General features: G+C 47.4%; 2 protein-coding genes across 4 annotated transcripts in view; both read right to left on the minus strand.

The window, feature by feature from the left end:
• Nucleotides 1–1,122: 1,122 nt before the first annotated feature.
• On the minus strand, nt 1,123–3,560 carry RPE (ribulose-5-phosphate-3-epimerase). Its single transcript, XM_083864601.1, has 7 exons — nt 3,430–3,560; nt 3,227–3,306; nt 3,014–3,153; nt 2,306–2,440; nt 2,073–2,159; nt 1,565–1,683; nt 1,123–1,385 (listed from the first exon to the last, which is right to left on the minus strand). Exons 1-7 carry the CDS (start codon nt 3,549–3,551, stop codon nt 1,364–1,366), a joined length of 705 nt encoding a protein of 234 aa, XP_083720727.1. The 5' UTR covers nt 3,552–3,560; the 3' UTR covers nt 1,123–1,363.
• Nucleotides 3,561–5,426: 1,866 nt separating this feature from the next.
• UNC80 (unc-80 homolog, NALCN channel complex subunit) overlaps nt 5,427–24,944 on the minus strand; it is a gene marked incomplete at its 5' end in the record, with an annotated part of 126,735 nt that continues 107,217 nt past the window's right edge. For 2 of the 3 annotated variants that reach the window (XM_083865822.1, XM_083865823.1), the window contains 9 exons: nt 5,427–7,158; nt 8,179–8,348; nt 9,499–9,610; nt 10,529–10,610; nt 17,773–17,829; nt 19,839–19,977; nt 21,382–21,561; nt 22,702–22,867; nt 23,717–23,901. In XM_083865822.1, coding sequence (XP_083721948.1) covers nt 6,889–7,158; nt 8,179–8,348; nt 9,499–9,610; nt 10,529–10,610; nt 17,773–17,829; nt 19,839–19,977; nt 21,382–21,561; nt 22,702–22,867; nt 23,717–23,901 — 1,361 coding nt within the window. In that variant the 3' untranslated portion in view covers nt 5,427–6,888. The remainder of the gene's footprint in view (nt 7,159–8,178; nt 8,349–9,498; nt 9,611–10,528; nt 10,611–17,772; nt 17,830–19,838; nt 19,978–21,381; nt 21,562–22,701; nt 22,868–23,716; nt 23,902–24,944) is intronic. The other variant, XM_083865824.1, reaches the window with a different exon arrangement.

The following is a 24,944-nucleotide window of genomic DNA, read 5'->3' on the forward strand; positions in this document are numbered from 1 at the left end:
CAGCTGTTGTCCTACTGCTTTCAACAGCATGAAAAGCCACACTCCACATCCTGAACCAGCATTTTCATTGCAGCCTGCATTTTAGCTACCACAGCCGTGGCTGTTTGTCCATGCACACACTAAACTACGCTGGTTCTTTCCAGAAGCATGGGTAAGCTACTCTAACACACACCCAACAGCCCTTGGGACAGTAGCGTTTCAGGGCCAAGCTTTTAGCAAACCTCTTCTGAAACATCTCTCAGCACAATAGGTCCAGACAACTCCATTTTTCTTGTGCTAGTTCCCAAATGGGGTTGCGAATGGAAACAGGAAGCAACGTTTGTTCAATTAAACCACAATTAACCACACAGAAAAAAATGTGGCAATTCAGCTACTTGAGGTGCTTGTCAGGAGTGTGTGAGCTCCTCCTGCTCACCCAGGGCAGTGGCCCTTGCGGTGGGGCACCTCCCAGGGCAGCAGACTGTTTGCAACCCTTCTGTAATTGCTACTTGAAGGGAAAAATACCACACAGAATACCATGACATATTTAAGAGCCAGCAGTGCTAATTAGAGCTGTGGAAGACAGGTCCACCTAGAAATGGCCTGCTCAGTCTTCCTCTAGTGCACTGAACTGACCTTCCATGTGCCCAAACAGGCCAGGCTGTGGACACAGCCAATTGAAGGGCTGGTAACTCTTTGGCTCCACAAGCTGTTTTACAGACTCACCTCCAGGCATTTCAACCTACACATCTCTTCAGCAAGTGCCTTTCTGTATGTTACCATCTCAGTCATTTACTCAGACATATGTACAAAGCAAGGAGATTGTGGAGCAAGATAAAGGTTTTCACTTATCTGAAGAGTATTAAAGCAACACTCTTCTGAGGAATTCCAACCCTTCCAGGAATTTCAGACACAGCTGCCCTAACTGGCCATTTGTAAGGTGAGAGGATATTCTCCACTTTGTGATCTGGTAAAGATGCTGCACTGACTTACCTGATGCTGGACTTCTATAGGCCAAGTACTTCCAATGCAATAGAGGCAAAGGACGGGGACATTTCTACCATCACTGGGACTTTTTTTAGCCCTCCTAAGGTGCATTTTCCCAAAACTTACTCCTAAACCTATTCATTTATGACAGTCAGCTTAAAGAACTTAACACACCAAGGAAGGGGTGTTTAATGCAGTAGTGGAAAAGTTTTGTAGGAATGCACAGATCAAATGACAAAATACAGACAGCAGAAGGCAGTTTGATTAAGAGTCTTCCACAAGAGAGATTCTTGTGATGCTACACTCTTCTAGCAAGCAACAAACTGACTGTAGTTCAATCCAGTCAGCATGAGAGGTTGTGCCCCAAAATCAGCCTCCACAAAATCAAGAGACAGGTTCAAACCATTGCATTTCCAACCCTGAAAGACAGCCAGAATGTTTCCCACTGCTGCTTGCTTCACTGCAGCGAAGGAATAACTCCTCTGTCCGGCAGCAAGGAGTCTCTGCAGTTGGTGCTGACGCAGCCCTCGCTGGTGCACGAGAAGAGGGTTCCCTGCCCGCCCAGAGCCTGGCGGGGCAGGGCTGGGGCAGCTCTCACCGGTCCAGGCTGCGCTTCTGGGCCGCCTCCGAGCACACGTTCCTCAGCAGGTTGATGACAGACCGCGGGTCCGCGCTCTTCATGATGGCACTGCCCGACACGATCATGTTGGCACCTGCCTGGGAGACACCACACGCTGCCAGTCACTCCAGCAGCCCCTGCACACAGCTGCCTGTAAAACACCTCCTGCCTGGGTGCAAACGAGTGGGACACGCATGACATACCCTTAACTACAACCCCACATCGAGTTCAGGAAACAGCTCTTCCCCCAAGATGTAATTTCTTCATCACTTTGCTCTTATTCACACCCACATAAAAGAAACTTCTTTAGCTTAGGGGAGGCTTCAATAGCCACTAATTTAAAAAAGGCACAAGATGAGACCTCAAAGAGATTTTGATATTAAATGTGTTTTATGGTTCCCTCTGAAAACTAAAAATTTCTCCTAAGCTTTATTTTCTGGAGTAAGACACTCAGACTGAGAATGCTGGCTCTGCTGCAACCCCTTACCTCTGCACACTTATGGATGGTGTCAGGCCCAACTCCTCCATCCACTTCTATATCCAAGGAGGGAAACTGTGTCCTCAGCCACTGAACCTGAGGAACCAGATAAAAAGGTGAGCACTGAGCTGCCACCCTACAGCTTCTTATACATCTAGACAAGGTTTATCTACTCCACCACTATACTCCCTACTGTTCATTCACTTTTAGCCCAATAAATAAGAAAGAGAAACAAGTTTTACCTTTGGCATCATGTCTTCCATAAATTTCTGTCCTCCGAACCCAGGTTCTACCGTCATCACCAAAGCCATGTCTATCTGATTGGCCCAAGGAGCCAAGTGTTCAACTGTAGTGCCGGGTTTGATGGCCAAGCCAACCTGCAGGAAGGGAAGCCAAACCCAAGTGCACCTTAGGATTAGTGCACCTCAGGGCAAGACTGGCCTGCGCTCAGTACAATTTCCTAGGAAAGTGATTACACAACTGTAATGGCAGGAAGAACAGGATTCTTTATTTAAAAATTCCAGATTTTCTTCACTAAAACTGAAGGCTGACTTCATGCACAGTGTGTCAGGGCTGCATGTGCCAATCCTAGACCACCTGATGTGGCAATAATGATTTTTTCATAAAACCATGGAATCAAAATACCTTGAGTTGGAAGGGACCTACAAGGCTCACCCAGGCCAACTCCCAGCCCTGCACAGACACCCCATCAACCCCACCCTGTGCTTGGGAGCGGTGTCAGAACGCTCCTGGAGCTCTGGCAGCCTCGGGACTGTGCCCATTCCCCGGGGAGCCTGGGCAGTGCCCCACACCCTCTGGGGGAACAGCCTTGTCCTGATCTCCGGCCCAAACCTGCCCCGATACAGCCGCAGGCCGTTCCCTCGGCTCCTATCACTGGTCTCCACACAGAACCTGTTAGTTAAGCAGAGCACGGCGTGCACCCCCCTCACCTTCATGCCATTCTCCCGAATGTCCTTTATCAGCGCCCCGGGATTGTCGGTGGCCTCTAGATGGAAGGTGTACTGGTTGGCACCGGCCACCGCCATGGGCTTGACCCACTGCTCCGGCGCGGCCACCATCATGTGCATGTCTGCAAGAGACAGGAGGGGCAGCGGGGCCTTGTCCCGCCGCCGGGGGCAGCGCCCGCGGCCCCCGCCCCTTACCGAAGAAGGGCTCCTGGCCCAGCCGCTTGCGCAGGCTCTCCACGACCGGGTGGCCGAAGGTGATGTTCGGAACGAAGTGTCTTGGGGCCGAAGAGAGAGACGCGCCCGCCCACAGGTTACCCCGAGCCGGCCGGGACGGGCGGGCCGCTCCGCCCGCCCCCCGCGCCGCCGGCCCGGCCGCTCCCGCCCGTCCCCGGCGTTACCCGTCCATTACATCCAGGTGCAGGTAGTCGGCCCCGCAGTCCAGCATGCGGCTGCACTCGGCGCCCAGCGCCGCCAGGTCGCTGTTGAGGATGGAGGGCCCGATGCGACACCCCGACGCCATGGCTGCGGCCGCGGGTGCTGCCGGGAGCGAGCGCGGGCGGGCCGGGCGGGCGGGGGCGGACCCGGGCGGCGCCCCCGCCATCTTGGGCCGCCCTCACGGCCCCGCTGACGCGGCATCGGCGGCGCCCCCGGCCCCGCGCTCCCGAACCGCCGCAAAGAGGAATGTAAACCCTTGTGGAGGGGATTTAAAGTTCCCAACCAAACCGAGTGTATTTTCTCCCCCCAGAGCACAGTTCCAGCCGCGCCCCGGGCAGAGCCCGGCACAGCGCGTTCCCCGCCAGGCCCGGAGCAGGCGGGTGAACATTAACAGCGCCGCCCGTAGCCGGGACAAACCGCGCACCCAAACCCCCACACACACCGACCGCCTTGCGCAACAGCCTCAAACACAGAACTCTGTCCTTTGCCGTCGTTCCTTTGTATTTAATCCTCGGGACAACGTTTGCATAAAAGGCATAAAAGGCAACGGAGCGAGTGACAGGCGGACGGGACGGGCACGGCTGGACAGCGCTGAACACGACAGGCGCTTAAGGCTCTAACACTATGTATGTAAAGCTGCATCGTTTGTCTTCACGGCAGGAACAACACCGGGGCTGGGACAGAGATACTGGAGGAAAGCACAAACCAGCTAAAGTACTGTGTATGCCCCTCGTCAGGACGGCATTAAATGCGACAGATACGACAGTAAAATGCACGGGAGGTCAGGCTGGCGGGCTGGCCTGTCTGTGCCCTCTCTCAGCAATCAGCCCACAAAACCAAAGCCAGCTGCCCACCACCTGGAGAAAACTAAATTACACATCACAGCCTTTAGAAGTTGCATTGTTTGCTAGTAGGGTAGACAGTAAAAAGAGGCATTTTAGTCCTTGCTATGGCTTACTACTGTGGATTCACCTGTGACAGTGGAAACTTGAGAATTATATACACTGAATTAAATGAAGTAAATCACAGTTATTTTGTCATCTCTAGAGTAGAGTACTGTGGGAAGGCCTCTACTTTTCATTAAGTTAAGGAAGATGCTTCCTCATTTTCTGCAGAAAAGGTCACTCTGTAAAGTGCACCATGAATTCTGTATGTGTTGTGTCCCAGCTGTACTCAGCTCATGTCTGAAGCTTTCCTCCCCCTCAGAGTGCCAGTGACCAAACCTACTTGGGACTTGAAAGTGAAGCTGTGGGTTTTTCCTCATTTGTGCGTCAGTGTTAATAATAAAACTTAACGTCTGGACTTGAGCAATTCTTGGAGTGACCTCTGAGCTGGGAGCTAATCTAAAGCAGCATCCCACAGGTAGCTGGCACTGGCTCTAGTGCACTGAGGAGATAAGAAGCAGCACAGCATGTTTTGATCAGCAGAGGAAGCAGTTTGCTATCCAGGACATCCATCGGGATGCTGCCACCTCTCTTACAAGACCAGGTCCCCTCTGGAGCTGCCTCAGAGCCCCACCTGTACACTACGCACCCCCATAGATGTGGGGGATAGAGGTGGTGCATTATAAAGAGAGTTGTTTTTTCAGCCCTGCTGCGCCCAAGACATGCTGAGATTCTCCTCCTCTCCCCAGGGGAGTGGCAGCAGAGCGTGCTCAGCACCCGGGAGAAAAATGGCTTTTGCTCTCTTCAGAGGTGTAGCGTGAGTGAGTTCCCTGCCCAGACTGGTGTGCACAGCTCCTGCCAATGTCAGCACTTGGCAATGCCAGCCAGCACAGCCCAGGGCTCCATGGGCTCCACAGGCTGGAACCTGCTCTTGGGTGTGTAGTTAATTGTCATAGCCTCAGGAAAACCTGTGTGCTGCGCTGCAGCAGCAAGGCAGCCCTCCCTAGGGCAGCACTTCAACAGATATTTCAGAGCCCGTGAGGGGAGCTGCAAGTCCTTTCTTTGGAGATGGCTGGAGGGATATCATTTCCCTCCTTAGTAAGGCTGGTTTATGATGTGTGTGTCCAAACTGCAAGCCCTCAGGAGCCAAAGTGGTAATTAGCACATTTTAGATACCCTCAGGATGATCCAAAACGTTTTCCTCTGCACAATAATGACATGATTATAAACTCCAGTTAGTCTAACGTGAGCCAAAAAAGGCAGTGTATGATTCCCAAGGGTATCTTTGGGCACTGCTGATGAGTTCATGGTTTGTTTCACAGCTATTTTGCAGTTTGCCTGTCAGCAGCTAATGGCTAAATTCACATTTCAGTGTAATTCTACAATGCTGCAGCAAAACCCCTTAACTCAGCTGTGACTTCAGCTGATCCCCCCAGGGATCTCCACCTTCTATAAATGTTACATACATTTATCTAATACTTGCAGCCATGAATGTTACATACATAAAATTGAACCTTTTAAAATACAATCTCAGCATGCCAAAAATAGATTCTTTCATCGGGTTTCTGCCCTGCAATATCCATCTTTTGTTTACAATGTACATATATATTTTTATATATAGTAACATGAAAATACCATATATAAATATCTACTTTAAATCCCTCTACATACATCCAACAGCATCAGAGGAGCAGTTGCTTGGGACCAGAAGGTCCACACATTCCAGATGCAGTTTCTTGGAGGTTCTTTTTTAAACTGTGGAGGGGAAGAGCTCAGTACATTAAAGCAGGAGAGTGTGGGCTATTTATACCACCTGCAGACCATCAGCCCCTGCCCATCTGTGTCTGTGCACAGCACATGCATTCCTGCTCATGGTATGTACTGTGTTTAGTTTTACAGAGCAAACATTTTTGTAGCACAAGGACAATATTTTACAGAGTGGGATGGGACTAACAGACAAAAGTAAACTCAATTAAAGTCTGCAGTGCCAAAAAAAAAAAAAAAAGTCTAATTGCTTTATGGTGCTTATCGTTGCTCTGCATGTTAGAAACAATGGTCCCAGGCTTGAGAAAAATCAAGCTTTAGATTGGTACTTTCTGTCAGTGTTTTCACTGTTTTCAAGGTGTAAAAGCCTTGGATTCAGCTGGTCTATAGCCCTCCTCTCAAAAACACTACAAAAATAAATCTCGGGCACAGTCTCAGAAGAGACTTCTCTGTCTCACACAGTCCAACAGCCCATTACCCAGTGAGGCTGCTGATCACAGTACATGGCTGCCAGATCAGGGCTCTGTGGACCACGTTTGCCTACACTCCCCTATCCTGAGAATTCTGTACAAATTCTCGGTTCCTGTGGTCCTGCCCTGAACTGAAAAGAGATCTCACAAACAGAAATTCGCCAGTCTGTAGCAACCGGCCGGTAGCTATTTCCTGCTCTGGGATAATAAAGTGCTCTTGTTTTAATTAGTTACTATTTAGCAGGGAACTCTAAGGAAGGGGACACATTTCCTCCCTCCTCCCACTACTGTCCTTCCCCGAGAGTTAAACGTGGGATTCATCGAGATCCACGTCGGTCTCCCCCAGCTCCACGTGTGTGAAGCTGAAGTGCGTGGCCAGCAGAGGGTTCTCCATGCCGTTGTCCTCGCTGATGTGCAGGACGGTGTCGCCGTGCTGCAGCAGGCTCGTGGTCTCCAGCCCGGCGTAGTCCTCGGTGTCGGAGAGCTGCGCGGGCGGGGTGCTCTGCGCTGTCGTGGGCCGCGACTCCAGACCCTCCTCCTTTTCCTTCTCCTCCTCAGCAGAGAGTGCCTCGCTCTGCGGGTGAGGAGAGCTGCTGGTCAGGCTCAGGGAGAGCAGCAGGGAGTGGGGGGGAAAAGGAAAGGAAGGTCTATACATTTTACCGTAAAGAACCAGGCACCTGCAAATTATAAATCCCTCAAAAAATTACCTAACAATATATTTTTGCTGGTGAATCAAATTTACATCAATGATCAGAAAGGTTATCTGGTTTGAGTCATCAACACTTCCTCATCTTTTTTGGTGTATGGCATCAAACTGAGAGGAGGTTTACATTAGCTGTTAGGAAAATCTTCTTCATACTGAGGATAGTGAGGCACTGGAAAAGGTTTCCAGAGAAGCTGTGGCTGCCCCATCCCTGGAAGTGTTCAAGGCCAGGCTGGACAGGGCTTGGAGCAACCTGGGATAGTGGAAGGTGTCCATGCACATGGCAGGGGGTGGAATGAGTCCAAACCGTTCTGTGATTCATTCTATGATCTGAAGACAGAGATCATTCATTTGTTCATGGCAAAGGACATACCCTCAAAAGATACTGGATATCTGGGTGTATAAAAGAGATCTCAGTATCACTGATGTGTTGAAGGGATGACTGGGATTGTCCCTGCACCATCCCCAGTGGGGTCCAACACAGAAAAATGTTGAAGAAAAGCAATTTCTTTTGCAATGTGATGCTTAAACAGCCCTGAGGCTGTGATGGATTCCTTCCCTAAGGAGGCACCTCTCAGGGAGCAAGCTGTGAAAACCTGTTGAGAACAGCTTGCTGTGGTGATTAGGTCCAGAAGGACACTGTACGTGATGGGAAGACAGAAAGGGAAGATGCAGAAAATACATTTTCAAGTTAAGAATCGTTGCACAGATCTGGAAGGGAATGGCTTTACAGAAGCAGAGGCTTGACAGCAAACAGCCTAAAGAGCAGCCACACAGGCGAGTTTGCTGTCTTTCCTGCGCTTTCATGACAGTGTGTAAGGGCATGCGGCGCCTCCCCGTGCCTGGGACGGAGCCGGGCAGGGACACAGCTAAACCCCGCAGGGCCGTTACCTGGCCGTGGAGATCAGCCACAACGATGGCAGGGGAGGAGGTCAGCACAGGTTTGCCGGGGGGCTCCTGCTGCCCGGGGGCCTGGGGGCTGCAGCCCCGCTGCTGTGCCGGCTCCGCGGGGGGAGCCTCGGGCTGCGCTTCAGTGAACGTCACCGACCGCTTCTGCTCCGCTGAGGGGACACAGCACGGGAAAAGGAGGGTTACAATTGGGAACAAATACACGGGAAGAGAGACAATCCCTGGGGGGTTTACAGCTAAGACGGGATTTGTGCTTCATCCCATCTTTATATAAGCTATCTAATCAGCATCTAATCTAGAAGTCTTTAACCCTGGACTTCCACTACAGCCACAGCAAGAATCTCCTGAATTCTAGCCAGCACACCTATTCTTGGTGAGAAAAATACCACCCATAACATCTTCCCATTCCAGAAGAATACACTGAGTTCAATTCCCATGTGAGTTAGGCGGTTTTGCCCTCAAATAAAAAAGAAAAACTGGCACACAAAAAGATAGGAGAATGGCCCAAGGTTTTGTGGAAAATCTAAAAAGAGAAGGTGCAGCAGATAGCTCCTCATTCCTGCAGAGTAAGTCCACCAGCCAGGAATAAGAGAAGAGCACAGAGTAAAGACAGCTAGACTAAAAACTTAACAGTAAAACTGATATTCTCATTCCTGCTCTTAATTATTTCTGGTTAACTTTTATGTTTCAAACACCTCCAGCAGTGGTGTTGCCCCAGCACACTCCTGCTGAGCACCTAGAAACCCAGAAAGTTCCCTAGTAACCTTTGCTCTTCCAGATGTTTCCTCCAAAGCTCACTGCTCACTCCAGATGGTGCAGAATACACCCACCTGCTCAGCTTGGCAGTGCTGACTCCTGGAAACATACAGCTCAGACTGAAACAGTCTGACAGTCTGACATTCATTTCCATATACAGTCCTTAAAGCTCTGCACTGCTGAGCTTATGATGGGTCAGTTCCTTCTTTCTACTATTCTCAATAGCATCTTCCAAACTTGCACATCTGGAGGTTTTGAGTAAGGCATCCTGACAAGAGGAAACCTGTCACCTGAATGGGGAAACAACAACTCTTGGAAACAAGATAATTCATTGTCCATGTTCTGTTTGACCTTGGAAAGCTCTGGAGAAACCATCCAAGTGTTTTGAGGGGGTGGATTTCTGGTAGGATATCCATATACTAGGAAGAAGTATAAAGCTGCTGGGACTTCACTTTAATGCTAGCTCTGAACAACCTACTGTTCCCTTAAGCTACGAGCACAGGATTTTGTATGGGGTGCTGTTTGTGGAGAGCAGCAGAGCCGTACCGCAGGGCTTTGGCTTGGGCTGGATGCTCCGGCGCGTGGTGGAGAGCCGAGCTCCGGGACGGCTCCGCGGTTCGGTCTGCGTCTTCTGGCGGGACAGCAGCGGCCGCCGGAGCTGAACACGGGACAGAGAGTTAGGCTGCTGTGTGTGCACACACTGCACAGCTTCTGCTCTGAGAGGGGAGCACAGCATCACTGTCTGCACCTCTGCTTTTAGCAGGTATGTGTTTTAGAGTTTCCATGGCTCACACATTCCCTTCATATGAACTTCTGCGCTTTGAGCCTTTTCAGTTTCAACACTGAATGTAATGCAGTGCAGGTTGCGTGACCATCATTTAATAACAGTAATAAGAAAAAAGCCTGCAGAGCACAAGATTGAGAAATTTAAAACAAAGGGCACCTCCTCTCTTAGGGATTTGCCTGGCTTCACACCTATGGTTTGTGCTTTGTCAGATTATTCTTTTTTCTGACCCAGAGATGGGGCAACTGAGAGGTGTTTTAAAAATTTTTATTCTATTTTCAGTCTTATGTGAAGGGTGAGACAATATAGATGTTACAATTCACACCATCACAATCAGAAGTCAACTATTTCCTAATTACAATACATTATAAGCGTTTCTTGGCCTATCAGCTTTTGCCACACAGTGCTGTTAATGCCTTAAAGCCAATCATCTAAAATTACCCCTTGTGGGTCCTACTACAGTGCACCTTTTATAGTTCTATTTCTCCAAAGTATCTAGTCTTATTTGCAAAGCCATCCTTTGAAACTATTCCATGGCATTTCTAAGTCAGCATTTCTTATCTCAAAATTTGCATACAGATGCACATTATGTGAGCCTTCTGTCAGGCTTTGAGAATTCTCTACAAATCCATTTCCCACACTTTGGTTCCTGCTAAGTCTGCACTAGTTTAGCAAAAATTAGTCAGAAGGGACACATCTCATCCACACATCAGGTCCGAACAGCCACATCCAAGAGAAGCCAAACCAATCACACAGCAGGAGGGAAGGTTTGCTCACTGCCTGTGCCCTCACCTGCCGCAGGCCTCTCTTCCGCCCCAGGGGCTGCTGCAGGAGCAGGTTCTGCTGTCCTGGCTCGCTCTGCACACTGGCCACCCTGTTAGAGGTTGACAGCATTAGGCCAGGCACAGAAGCACGCTTCACAGCTAGCAGGTGTCCTGGCAATTGGGACTTAAATAAATAAATAAACAAGAGATCGACCAACCACTAATGGCACAGTCACTTCAAAGAGCAGCACTGTCTTTGAAGGATGGGAGGGGACATGTCTATTGGGTTGTGGCTTCTGGGGCTTAGGAGAGGGTGGGAGGTGGAGTCATGGCATTCAGGACTTGGCCACGCACAGGTAGCATCCAAATATAAATAACTGCAGATTTCAGTTTTCAGTCATTGATTGGTGCATCCCACTGAGCAGCACTCACTTCTCTGCGTCCTTTGCCACATCGGTGGCAAACATCAGCTTCCTAGCTCAAAAGCCTTCTTGTTTGCTTTTCCTTTTTGCAAGGACAATGTTGTAAAAGCTACTTTTTTTCCTCCTAAATAAGACTCATCGCAGTTTTGTCATCTGGTTTAAATTTCAATTGAAGTCAACAAACAAAAAACAAACGCAAAGTGACGAAGGATCCATTCACATAATGGATGCATGAGTTATGTGAACAAGGCCCCACACTCAACACTTGCAGCCTCAAGTCTTTTTGTGACTAACAAACAAAGGAGACAAGTAAACAAAAATTAGAGAGAGAGATAAATACAGCTTTTTGGTTTTTAATATACTGGTACAAAATATCTGAAAACCTGCAGTAGAAGCAACTTGAGCAATAAAATATACTCAGCTGTTTACCATCTCATACCACCATTCAACTGACCATTCAACCTACTTAATGTAAAATACCACCCTCCCTTCATTTTTATCAAAGCACTGCATTCCTCCAAACACTGGACATTTAGCAGTCACAAAACACTTTAGCTGAGAGACTTATGACTACAATAGTCACTAACAGTTAAGAGACTTCTTTTAACTCAGGCAGCTGCTTTTTTAAAGCCAGGCTGGAATCCATTGAGCAGCATGTGCTATTAAACAACTTCCAGCTATAGCTGGTGTACACACTGTTGAAAAATCAGTATTGCAATCCATTTTGTCTTTGGCTTGCATTACTCTAAAGGGAAAGAACATTCTTTTCTCTAGACACTTCCCTTGGATCTCCCTGGAGTTTGTCAGTACCACCAAGAGAACGAAGGCTAATCACCTGACAACACAGGGGTGGAGGAGGAAGACAAACCTTGGGACATGTTCAGACAAGACATGGAGAATGGCTGTGGAGAGGCTTAAAAAGCTTTGTCTTCTGAGCAGCTCATTCTTCAGTTTGGCAGAAGGTACCGATTCTCCTTAGAACATGGAGAGTTTCCTGTTCTGCTTTGGGGCTGTCGGGGTTTAGGATTTTTCCTTTTGTTTCCTTCTCTCATGGAATTTTCTCCCATCTGTCACTAAGAAACCATAACAACTGGTACTTAGGAGAGACAAGAGGAGTTTCCATGGGAAGGGTGCAGCTGTCCACTCTTAACTGGGGGGTTACATTTGGAGAGGCAGAGACCAGCTGGGGGGTTTCACTTGGAGGGGCAGAGACCACAAGAACTGGGCTGGGGGAAAAGGGCTGGCACAGCTCCTGGCTCTCTTGCTCTCCCCACCTCAGAGGAGGACGGGTCAAGCTGCTGCTTGGGGAGGGAATTCACTGCCGCCACCAGAGCCCAGCCCTGCCCTGTTTTCTCCTATCCTGGCTGAGTGTTTGCTCATGTGAGCAGCCATTGAACCGGGACCTCATTGGCACCCTGCCTCACTGGAAAGGACCCTTGCCCTCTGTTTGGGTGCCTCAGGGGAAAAGACTGGGACCCTGATGCCATTCCCAGAGGGTGCATCTCCCCGGCTGCGTGTGGCAGCTGCTGTGGAGGAGCCCGGCTGCCGCTGCCCAGTCCCGCTGCCTTCTGCCACTGCCTCAGCTGGTTTTGCTGCACTCTAACACACCCCCCTGCCCTGCTGCGATGTCCTGTGGTTTCTGCTACAGCTGTGGAGTTTCTGCAACCTCTTTGCTACCCTGAGTGCCCGCCCTGCCCTTGCAGGCTCTGCCCCGGCCCTGCTGCAGCCCCCGTTCCCCCCAGCCCGGCCGCCATGGCCGCCCTCCCCTCAGGGCCGGGCACAGCGCCCCCTGCCGGCGCGGGGCAGTCACCGCCCTGCCCTGCCCGGAGCCCGCAGCGCCCCTGGCGGCCCCGAGCGGAACTGCACCGGGGGAAAGGGCTGAGCCCGGGAGGGCTGGGGGCTCTGAGCTCTTGGCTTGACTTGACACACGTAGTTATAGATACATATACTAGTAAAGAACTGGTATTCCTTCTCTCATATCTTTGCCTGAAAGCCCCTTAACTTCAAAGTTATAATAATTCAGAGGGAAATGGGTCATATTCTTCATTCCAAGGGAGGTTCCTACCTCCCTTGGCAGACACCTCTTTCAGACCAAGACGGGCAAAGTCTGGTACCTGATCTGAAAGCCTTATTCCTTTCTCCCTTTCATTTAAACTAAACCATATCCATGTGTTTCTATCACTTCTACAGGGGAGACAGTGGGCATCTTCAAGGAGAGAGACATCTTGGGACCCTGAAGCTCTTTATCTTTTGATTGACACACTACAGCCTAATAATCCTGAGCATGACCTCAGCAATCTCACCAAAGCTGCACTGCTTTGGAAAAAAGAGGAAAAGCTTCAGCAAGCTCAAAGCCAAAGGAAACAAGATGTATTTGAGTCCCTTTCTTCCTTAGACAGGTCTTCCAAATGAAATCACCAGTCCCTGGAACATATATCCCAGGTTTTCCACAGGATGTTGCCATGCTTTACATACCAAGCATCCTAAACACCACACAAACACTTGCCTTGGAATAAGCAGAGCCCTTAAGAGTTACCTCCTCTTAGCAGGAAAATGTTCTTGACTCAGACAGTGACTGCAGCACATATGACTGGTAAGTCCAAAAGCATCACATCATTTCTTATTAAAGCCAAGAGCCTGCACTTAAATTAGTCTTTTTATTTGTGATCCAGACTACCTGAAATTGCTCGTGATTTTCTTTAATATTAGGATTACATAAAAACTTATTCTTCTGAATTTCTAGAAGTTTTTACAGTGGTTACCACTATGTGAGCGAAGTAGGAATTAGCTGGGGAATTTATTGACAAAAAAAAGGTCTACTGGACTAGCTTTGAGAATATTGTTACAATTTCTGATGAAGAAAAGGTAACTGTTAGTTCTCTGAGTAAGGAGACATGTCTGTAGCAGAAAGACTGCAATTATATCCAGTACAAAACTGTTTACAGTGCTGAAACAAACTCACTTCATATATGATACAAAAACACTTGAAAAAGTCATTAGGTAACAGGTATCCTTAGATAACATGGACTGTGTGGGGGCACAGAGGCTACACGTGAGATAAGAACTATTCCCATGCATTCAAGACAAACAATAGGCAAGTAAAAAAACCTGGACTTTGTGTCTTCCTGCTGGAGTCTACGATTTTCAGCCTGGCTTATAACGTAAGTGAAATGAGTTAAGTGAGCTGGATGTTTACTTCCAGTACTGAATCATGACACAAATTGGTATAATCTGGGATGATCTTACAAGCTAAAGTTTCAGATACCTATTGCAGGGAAATGGCAGACCTGAGAGCAGCTGGGTTTGGCAGAGCTGCCTGTGCACAGCACAGTCCTCCTGTGGCTGTCTTTTTGCTCTCTATCCCCACATTTTGAAGAAGGAGAGAGAGAGAGAGAGAATGATAAAGACCACAAATTTCAGACGAGTGACTGAATTTTCAGATATAAGCTTTCTCTTCGTGAGGGTTTCTTTTCACATCAGAGAACAGAACTACCAATCTTGTTTCTGTGAAAATGAGTGTGGCAGGCAGAGGGTCTGCTCTGTCTGTCCCCCCTCCTTTTCTGTCTCTCCTTGTTTACCAGACCTGACCAGGAATATACTGTTTTTCTGACAGTCTGTGGAACCCAGCCAAGGAACACCAAATCAAGTGCCTTTTCAGCTGACAGTATATTTCCTCCCATCATGGCAATGTGATTTATAAGAACAATTTTCCTAAAAGACATAAACCAGATTTATTTGTGAATAAGAAACAAGATTTTTTTTCTGCCCAACACAAAGATGCTCTGTCACTGAGTATCTCTGTCAGGGGTTTATTAGCACAGTAATGTTACTCCCATTATATAGGGCAGAGGTGAACCAAAGATCAAACCAACCCAAGTCTATGGATGCACATTGCCAGTGCTACAAGGAATGACAGACAGTGCAGTCACACGGGGGGGTGGCAAAACAACCTTTGTTGGGTTGGAAAGTAAAAGAAGAGATACTCAAGAATTACAAGAAAATCAAACCATGCAGCCAAAACCAAAACCAAACACAAAACCAAACCAACCCCCCAAAAAACCCCAACAACAACAAGAAAAGAAAACCAAAAAAACTCAAAAAACCAAAGGAAGCAACAAATGTCAATGTCTATTAAAGAGATGTACATGCTTGCCACACCATCATGGTGAGCATACATACTTTGTGTCCTTAGACACATGAATGAGAGGGTTGGTGGACAAAGGCAGTGGAGAATGGGTTAAAATATATTGTATTTCCAGACACATCGCAGCCCAAGTAGCATTAAATCTGCTGCTGCAATTGCCCTGGAAATGTGGATTCAATCTGATTTTTTCCTCTTAGGGGCCATTAAGCTGGGCTAGGCACAAACATTACAGGGAAATGTGTTTGTGCAACAGATTTCCATTGCAGTGGCTTCACCTTCTTCCTTTCTGATTTGGGAAAATATCCTCTCAGATTATAACCACACCAGATCACAGTGCTCCTCAGCCCTGTACCCCAAGCTGTCTGAGCACTTCAGTGCTCTCCCCTTCCTGCCTTCCCTGCTTTTCTTCAAGGCTGCATCTAATTGCTGTAGAACAAAGGGAAACAGACTTCATTCTTTTTTGTATTTGTCACAATTTGTTTAAGATTCCTACCTTCCATAAGGGTCTAGTCCCTAGTAAATATTATTTCTTTATCTCAGTTATGACTAAACACCAGCTTGTGAATTTAGAAGGTGATCCTATAAAGTTACCATTGTGTGCCAGCCAAAATCAAAGTTACATAAGAAAAACTCAAGCCTGCTTTATTCAGAACTAATGTTCTTGAATATACAAACAAATTAACTCTGCCCTATAATCCCCACAGCACAATAACCTTCTGCAACATCTGCTTTATTACTGCTGTCCTTTAAAGGAGGAATCCAATTTTCACATTTAACAATGCAGTTGAAACATCTTTTTCTCCTCACAGAGTTCTAACCTAATCTTTTTAGACATATTTGCAGTGTCTTTATTCCTTCTTAAGGCTTTGCAGCCCTGGTGCCCATCCTTAACACATTAGTGCCTTGCTCCTTGAAAAGGATAATAAATTCCAGCAGAACTGACTCCCAAGTGCATCTGCTCACCCATTTGCTTTAGGAGATCTCTGTATCATAGAGCAGAGTGGATAGTGTCCTGGTCCCTAGAGATTTTTTTTTGACAGGAATTAATAGGAACACATTGTGCACCCAGATGGATCTGGGTGTTAAAGGTGCAGCTTTCCCTTCACTCCTGACCCATCTGTGTTTGTTCCCCTGTCTATGGGTTATAAGGAACAGCTAGACCTGAACTCAGCACTAACAGCCATTTTAGATATGTATTTATGGTGTCCACCTGCAAGATTTCAGGGTTCAAAATAAATTACTGTGTTTGAACACATTTATTGACTTGGGAGTCTCATAGTGCTCAGCCTCACCACTGTAATTAGGACTGGCTACCTTCTACTTAACAAGATCAAAACATTTCAAAACCAACACTGATGTAACCAACTATCAGGTCATTATGACCTTACCTCAGATACAGACCTTGCCCTTTATCCTCTTCCTCAACTGGAGTGTTTTTAGTGCTGCTAAAGGGACAACACGGAAGACCTTTGATTGAATGATTTCTCTTCACCTTTTTAGCTGAGATGACCATGCAGTCCATCTTACTTTGCCAAAAAACCAGGAAACAGCACCCCTGCCTCTGCCAAGAAGCTGATGTCTTTTTCTAACTGATCACAGAGCAGTCTGCCAGAGCAGGGTGCACACACACAAAGGACACCACGTTGCATGGAATGAGCTTGGTGACAGCACCGATGACAAACTCTCCTTTTTTCAGCTGAGGAGAGTGAACACACACACACAGCAGCCTGTCCCCCTCCCTATAAGCCACTACCAACATCAAAACCCCAAGCTAATGGAACAGAAACCATTCACACAAACGCCTCTCAACATATCCACAGCTTCCACTGGTGCAGGAATGAGACAGTAAGTTACCCTCCATGGTGCCAATGCAGGGGACCATGTTCTCCTGGGAGGATACAGATGCTCTTGGGACTCATAACAGCTCTCCAGCCTCAAGAGGATGGGTTGAGAGGTGGGAGCACAGCAGCAGGGCAGGGAGAATGATTAACATGATGGATCTGGGTGTTAAAGGTGCAGCCTTCCCTTCTAAGTTCACTCCTGATCCATCTGTGTTTGTTTCTCTATCTATGGGTAATAAGGAACAGCTAGATCTGAACTCCAGCACTAACAGCCATTTTAGATATGTATTTATGGTGTCCACCTGCAAGATTTCTGAGGTGTCATTTGAGAATTGAAAATGCTTTTCAAAATTAATGAGAATTATTGTAAAGCACCCACAAAATACTATATTCCACAGGACTTACTATTATCAGTTTTATCAGTGAATGGCAAAAAACCTCAGATTGATATTAAGTCTTTTTGTGGTGACAGCATTGTGAGATGAATGAAAAAAACAGATGTCTCCATTTTACATAAGCCTTCAGACTAATGCTTATAACAGGACACAGCTAATGTCTCATGGATCATCTTTCTCATGCCTTTCAAGCAATTGTTAAATGAGGGGAAAACCCCAAGGCCAGCCTGCTGCTTCATTCACTACAGCTTTTTCTTTCCCCTTCTCCGTAGCCTTCTCAAAGTTATTGGCAATCAAAGCTGAAAACTGAAGGTAGGTTGCTACACCTTTGACTTGCAGGCCTGAATATTGATGAGCCACAAGAGACAGAGATGGAGAGAGTGACAAAAGGTGAAGGGAAGAGACAGAAGGTTGGAAACAGCTCGTTTCCCAGCACACACACTGACAGACAGGTAGTGTTCACACTGTACCTAGAGAGGCTGCCCTCAGTGGCCAGGCTCGGGGAGTCATCGAGGACATTAGGTTCACTGCAGGAGGGGCAGGGAGATTAAGAATTTAGGGAAAGAAAAGGCAAAAAGCATGTGCTTGTCTCTGTTTTCAAGGGAAAAAAATATATCAACGGAATAAAAAAGTAAAAAAAGGACGGTAACAATTATCGGTCTCACGCTCAATGGCACATATGACTCAGAGGAGCTGGAAGAACATCTGATAACAGGAGCAGTCTTTAGAGAGAGTTTACACTGTATGAAGCCTTCTATAGCTCTGCTGAGATTTGGGGAGCTGAGAAGTTCAACAGGATGTGTTTCTAAAGGAAATAAGGCAGGAAGCTGTTTTCAAAGCAATTTTCCTGCAGCATTTTGATTTATTTCGGTTTACTTCCAGCTTCATAGAAAGTTTTTTTCCTTCCCCATGAGCCACTTCTTCCTTGAGGGAGGGCTGATCTATCTCCCATGAGCTAGAGACCACTCTCCTGGTGCAACTCTAAGGACAAACATCTGGAAAACTAGGTCTCATAGTGCAATGAAACTGTAAATAAACAGCTGGCAAGGGTCTTGGCACAGGGACACAATTCCAATGCCTTTCTGCACTGCAGCCATCAGGCAGGAGCAGCCTGCTCAGGCCATAGGAAAAACATGAAAGAAAGGAAGAAAGACAGAAAGTAGTCTGCTGGGTTACCAGCAGGAAAGCAGTAATAACATTACTTAGCATTAATTAGCTTACATTTGTGAGGCAGTCTGAAAGCCCAGAGACCATCCATAACTCAAAGGGCATGATGTCAAGGACTATGATTAGGCTTGCTGAGCTGGTCCTTCCCCTACCCAGATGAAAAGTGATTCTCCTGCTATACCATACACTTAAAAAGTAGACAGTGAAGCTCTGTGTTAAGTAAAGTCTTTTTTCTCAGCATCACCATGATTCGGGATAGCACAAAGCAAACATTGCTCGCAGTCAGCTGTGACTCTTATGAAGTTTATGCATTGAAGATGGTAGTGAAAGATTGAGGAAAATGCAGTCTTGCATATTAAATTTTCAAGAAACAAAGGGATTGAATCAACTGAGTTCAAGAGTCAAGTGAGTTCCTGTAAGTCCTTTTGAGAAAACTCCTGGATAAAATCTGTGTAATTTCTCTCTTGTAAATCACTTCTCCTATCTCTGCTAATACATACCACAGCTGTTAATTTTCCTTCATCTATCAAGGTTATTTATTTAATTCCAAGCAAGAATGGGGAGGGAACAATGTTGTTTGATTTTCCAGGGCTGGTCAAGACATAACGTAGAATATATTCTTTAAAGGTTCAAAGGAAATAACATAAATTAATATGTCCATTGTCAGGTATCCTTGGATAACTATGTCACGGACAAATAAAACAGTAAACATTGCTTATTTAGAAAAAAAAAAATCAAGTTTAAATGCAAAACTTCTCTCCACATCTTCTAAAGATGCACATTTCCCAACAGGCTCTTTCTCAACATTCCATGTCAACCAGGAATAAGGTATTCAAAGTTATTTGTATCAACAAGTATTTCAGGTTTAAAACAGTATTAAATCCCATCTTTGAACATAGCATTTATTTTCTGTGATAAGCTAGTTACTGTTCTAGGAAGGATAAAGAACACACGGAAGAAAATAAAGTAAATCAAACTGCCTCTGTCCCTCTTTCCCAGCTTCTCAAGACTCCTCCCCACTCCCCTGCACAAACTGGGTATGGTCCTCTGGTTCAGTGAATACCCCAAAACCACATTTCCTTTTGCTATTCAGTGGTAGCAGAAAAAAATAATAACATAGAGTCTTTCTGAAACTGTTTAAGAGGAGGGTTGCTGTGGATGACAGCTTGTTCTTTACGGACCCTACACAACACAGATCACCCTGGAAAATCACTGTTTCCAGCCCTGCACCCTTGGCCCAGCACTATTCCAGGATTAATATATCTAACACCACTATGCTGGCACCAATTCCACTATCCCACCTCTCTGATGTATTTGGGTCATTTCTGCTCTTGTTATAATGGGAAGGGTGAAAAGCCCATGTTTTTACCTTTGGCTGGGTAACATGCCCACCTCAGCCTGAGGTGCAGACATGCTGGAGAGATGGCTGGAGAACCGCCTCCTCCCAATGGCACCCATAAGGTATGTTTCTTGTTCACTTACCACACTGGGCATGCTCAAGGAGTCATCTAGAAAGAGAGAAAAAACAGGAAAGGAGAGGAAACAACCACCCAAACCCCACCTGCATCTCAACACTTGTCAAGAGGTAACAGGATACCAAAGGCGTACCCAGGATTCACTTACCAAGAACCCAAACCTGCAGATTGGAATATTCTGTTAGATTTTACAGCCACAGTGCAGAAAGACATACACATAAACCTCCGCAGGATGAGGAACCTGACAAATATGGGGCAGGGATTTATGTATTCTTTCAGCTTAAATGGCTCTCAGGAAAACATGTTTGTGGAATTCAGCTTCCACTAGGGCTTAATTCCTGTGATTAATAAATTGCTTGTTAATATACAGTGTTTCCAGCATAAAAGTTGTAATTGGATATTTTCATGCTGTGAAATAAACAGCTATGATCTAGCAAAGCACTGTGACAAAAAAGCCAAAATACCTGACAGCAAAATGCAGAACTAGCACCCTTCAGCACCCTTCAGGAAATGCATTTTAAAATGTCACCAAAAATTTGGGTAAGTTGACTCAAATACATCACACTGCAACAGAACTATGCAAACAGCTGGATTGCAATCAGGACTGCTTGAAATTTTCAGTGCTGTTTCAAATTAGATCAAGTATCCAGAAAGAAATTACTTTATTGTGGGTTTTGCCACAACAACTTTTAATTACAAGTAAAGAAAACAAAAGGGTGGGTTTGGGTAATTTTCTCTCCTCTTTTTGATCTTTTTTTCAATTCTGATGTACTGAAATATTTCACAGCAGTGTTTATTCAAGGCAGGGCTGAGGAAATAATGCCACAGTTCAGATAGGAAGATGGCACTTACCGTTCCACACAGTGGCTCAGAATTAATCTGAGGCTGAAACCGTATTTTGCCACAGCGAGTAAATATCTGAACAATGTATAAGCAGTGCAGCTCTGGGTGGTTGTACAAAGTTTAGTGATGAATCCAGCTAAAATAAAATTGGGCTGAACCTGCAAAGTTTCAGGCTAACTGCTCTTTCCCAAAAGGCAATTCTATAACTGCATGGGCCTTTCTTTTGAGTCCCCCATTGTGACTCCTTATGCTCGATGCAGGAATAGGATCCTAACTGCAGAGCCACAGCCCCTGCCCACTGTCATGATAGCCAAAGAGAGGACTGACTGCCAAGTGCCTGGTCAGCACTATGACAGCTGCACATCAGCCTGGTCTTAGGGACTAAAACCAACCCTGTGCCCTTCCCTTTGCCCTGCCACAGCTCAGAAGACGATGAAGAGCTATGTTACAACCCAAACCTTAACACCATGTACCAGCTGCTCAACCTCACGTTCCTGTGAGCCTTTGATTCACACTGGGACAGAGGCAACTCTGTTCCCCTCCCAGACGGCCTCTGGGCATCAAGAAAACATCTTCAGTGTTGGGGCCACGTACTTTCTTCATCCTCCTCATCGGTGCGGCTGAGGGTGTCCTGCGAGGCCTGCTGGGAGGGCTCGCTGTCCTGCTCCCACACCGTGCCCGTGCCCGTGTTGGAGCGGGACATGGTGGCCAGGCTCAGGCGGTAGGCAGACGTGGAGGTGCCCACGGTGCTGACAGAGGTCTTCCCTTGGTAAGCTGTGAAAGAGGGGGAAAACCAAACCCAGGTCACTGATAGCACAGGGAATCAACCGCGAGGCAAGAATTCCTGTCATATGGGGCGCCTCATTCTGCTTGGACTGGTGGGGCAGGGGGACTTTCTCACTCTCTGCAACTTCCCGACAAGAGAGCGGAGCCAGGCTGGAGTTGGCCTCTCCTCCCACCAGCAACAGGACAAGAGGAAATGGCCTCAAGCTCCACCAGGATGGGAGGAATTTCTTCATGGAAAGGGCTGTTAAACATTAGAGTGGGCTGCCCAGGGTGGTGGTGGAGTCACCACCCCTGGAGATGTTCAAGAAATGACGGGACTTGGTGCCATGGTCTGGTTGACAAGGTGGTGATCAGTCAAAGGTTTAACTTGATGATCTCAGAGGTCTTTTCTGACCTTAACGATTCTGTGACACTGTGACAGAGGGAGCAGAGGTGATAAAACACTAGCAGCTGCCTTGCTCACCTCATCTTTCCAAAATCTCTGTTTTACTTATGCAGTCTGATTTTCACAACCTGTATTTTACAGATCCAGCTTCAACATTAGGAAACAAGGCAAATTATTGCCAAGGAAAAAAGACTGAAGCATTTCCTTTTGGATTTGTTTTCCTAAGAACAAAGCACATAAACTGCTTGCCATGTATGAGCAGCAGCTGCCATCTCGTGGCAACAGGGGTGGCTGTCACCGGAGGAAAGTCTCCCCTTGTGCAGGAGAGAATTCTGACATGCCCCATCAGCTCAGGGATGCTGATCTGGATGTCACAGTAGAGAAAAATCAGAGACAAGGAGGAGGAAGATCTGCTACTGCTGAACAGCCAGACCTTTCTGCACAAGGAGCTTTGGCTTTACAGTGGCATGGAGGGGCTCGCTGCACAAGCCAGCTGAGACAGCAAGAGGGGAATGGGACTCAGACTTGGTGGAAAAACAGGTGCATTTCACAACTAACCTGGACTTCTGTTGGCTGTTCAGTGGCAAGACTGAGCATAAGCTCTAGGGGCAGGCTGGCAGGGTGTGTGTGAATTGCCCCATTCCCACTTTAGGCAGAGGCCAGGTCTGCCTCACAAGCTACTGTAGGGGCAAGCAGCTGTCCAGCCCGGGTTGGTGGCCCTGATCTCTCCCTGCCTTCCTTACCAGACCCGCTGTGCACAGCCTCCTTCAGGATCTTGAGCTCGTTGTTGAACTCGGCGATGAGGGAGCTCTTGCACAGGGGCCGTGGGATGAACCGTCTCTCCAGCTGGTCCGAAATGTGCTGCCGGGCAGTCAGCTCCTCATGGTTCTCAGCTGGCTGGGCCAGCAACTGCAAAATTGGGATGCATTAGCACTGCAGGGAGACGGTGCCCAGGGAATTGCGAGTAGTGTCCAGACTAGTATGAGCTTGCAGCCAGCAGGCTTCGTGGTCAAGAGGTTTTGACTCCGCCTATGAGGTTTCCACCTGACTTTCAGGGACAATCTTATATTTGACGGAACAGAGATCAAAACCTCAGTGGCACAGGGTGCATGGAGATGAGGGCTCCCTTATGCCAAGGGAAGCAGGAAGGAGCTGTCTCATGACAAGATCATGATCCTGTCATGAGACAGCTCCTTCTTCCATGACAATTTAGTCTGTCTGAGAGAAAAGGCAGGCTAAATAAGGTACAGTCTACCTGGTAACTGGCAAGGAGCTGTGATTAACTTAAGCCTCAGATGCCTTATCCCAGCAACTGCCTGTTCATCCACAGAAGTACTGTCAGAACCTTCATCCGAGAGATGGAAAGGGGAATGGTCTTTCCTGGCTGTTAGCTGAAGAGAGATTACTAGAAGATTTCTGCCAACACCCTCCCAGGTTCAGCACATCCACACTCCTTCCAAGTGCTTGGAATGTCTTCATTGTAGGATTAAATAGACCTGCACTTTCCCATCCAGAGGAAGTAAGACTAGCTGTATTCCATGGATCAGAGCTCCTGGATGACTGGTGTACTCTTGAGTTTTGGCTAGAGAAAAGCTCTGTGATTTAGTTTCAAATGGTTCTTAGGCCTGCTAACTTCTGAAAGGTCACTGGCTACATAGAGTTCTTCCAGAAGAAGAACTGTTCCTCTGTTCTCAGCTGGGGAACAAGGGCTCTCTGCCCTTCAGGGAATGATCTATCAGGAGCCCAAGCCACTGTTACCTTGCACTGGATGAAGGGCCGAAGGAGCACGAAGATGGGGATCCGTGTCCGCACGATGAAGTCGAGGAAATCCCAGAGGGCCAGCCCTCCCACCTTCCGCAGGGCCATCTCCTTGACTTGCAGGCTCAGCCAGTACCACTGGCTGTCTAGCTGGCGCTCAAAGCAAACAAGGATCACCTTCAGGGCTACAGGGGAACACACATCAGCAAAGGGCAGTCAGAGATGGTACCAGTGTCCCTCACAAGCACTGGGGGAAGGACAGGGAGCCACAGCGAGCACAAATCTACATGGGCATGTTTTGCATGTACATGCACATGCATGCCCAGACACCTCAGAGCCACAACTGTCTTTTCTATCAGTCTCCAAACAAGCCAGGGAAGGAGCAACCAGCCTTCTAGTAGTAAAGGCCTTCAGGATAAGGACTGGCAGCCCCATTTCAAGAGAAATTTTTCTACTTCATACCTAAATTCCTCTGTATTTTCTCGCTCTAGCATTCCCTCTCCCTTCCCTGCAGAGTTCTTTTGTCTTCTCAGAATCAGATGTTTTGGAAGTGGTTCAGAGTAGCTGCCCTGGCAGCCCTGGCTGATCAGACAACTTCATAAATCTTGACCAAGCATAACCACACAGAGAGTCACCCAGTGAGCACAATAATCTGCAGATGATTTATAGGGTGATGACAAGAACCTTTCTAGCAGTGCAGCTGCATGAGTCATGGCCATGCTGCAATTAAAATACAAATATGGTCCAGTAAGCCAAAGGCAGTAATTTACAAGAGCAAGAGCATGGCATTACAAATGAGGATGAACAGCAATGAAGTTCAAAACAATGCTCTGCATTAAAGTGGGCAGACCTGTTACTGGGCCAGCTGTTAAAACCAGGTGGGGCAGTGTTCCTTATCTCTTCCAGGCCCCATCCTCCCTCCAGGGGATCTCTGCTGTTCATGGGCCATCCAGGCTCACTGCAGGGCTGATACAATTCCATCATCCCATGGGGAGATGCTCCACCCAGGGGGAGGAGCCCAGTATTCCCACCTGGATAAAAACCTGGCATTGAGAACCCCAGCACAGCCTGTTTGCACTGGATTCCCAGAGGAAGGCTGGACCCATCTCACCACCACTGGACCCTTCTACAGGATCATCTCTGCTCCAACAGAACCACATCTGGCACTCCAGGACTGCAGCCACCATTTAATTGGACTGACCAACAGGGTGTCAGGTTCTACTCTGAC

Source organism: Zosterops lateralis (genome assembly GCF_965231275.1).
Source record: "Zosterops lateralis genome assembly, chromosome: 7".
Classification (NCBI taxonomy): Eukaryota; Metazoa; Chordata; class Aves; order Passeriformes; family Zosteropidae; genus Zosterops; species Zosterops lateralis.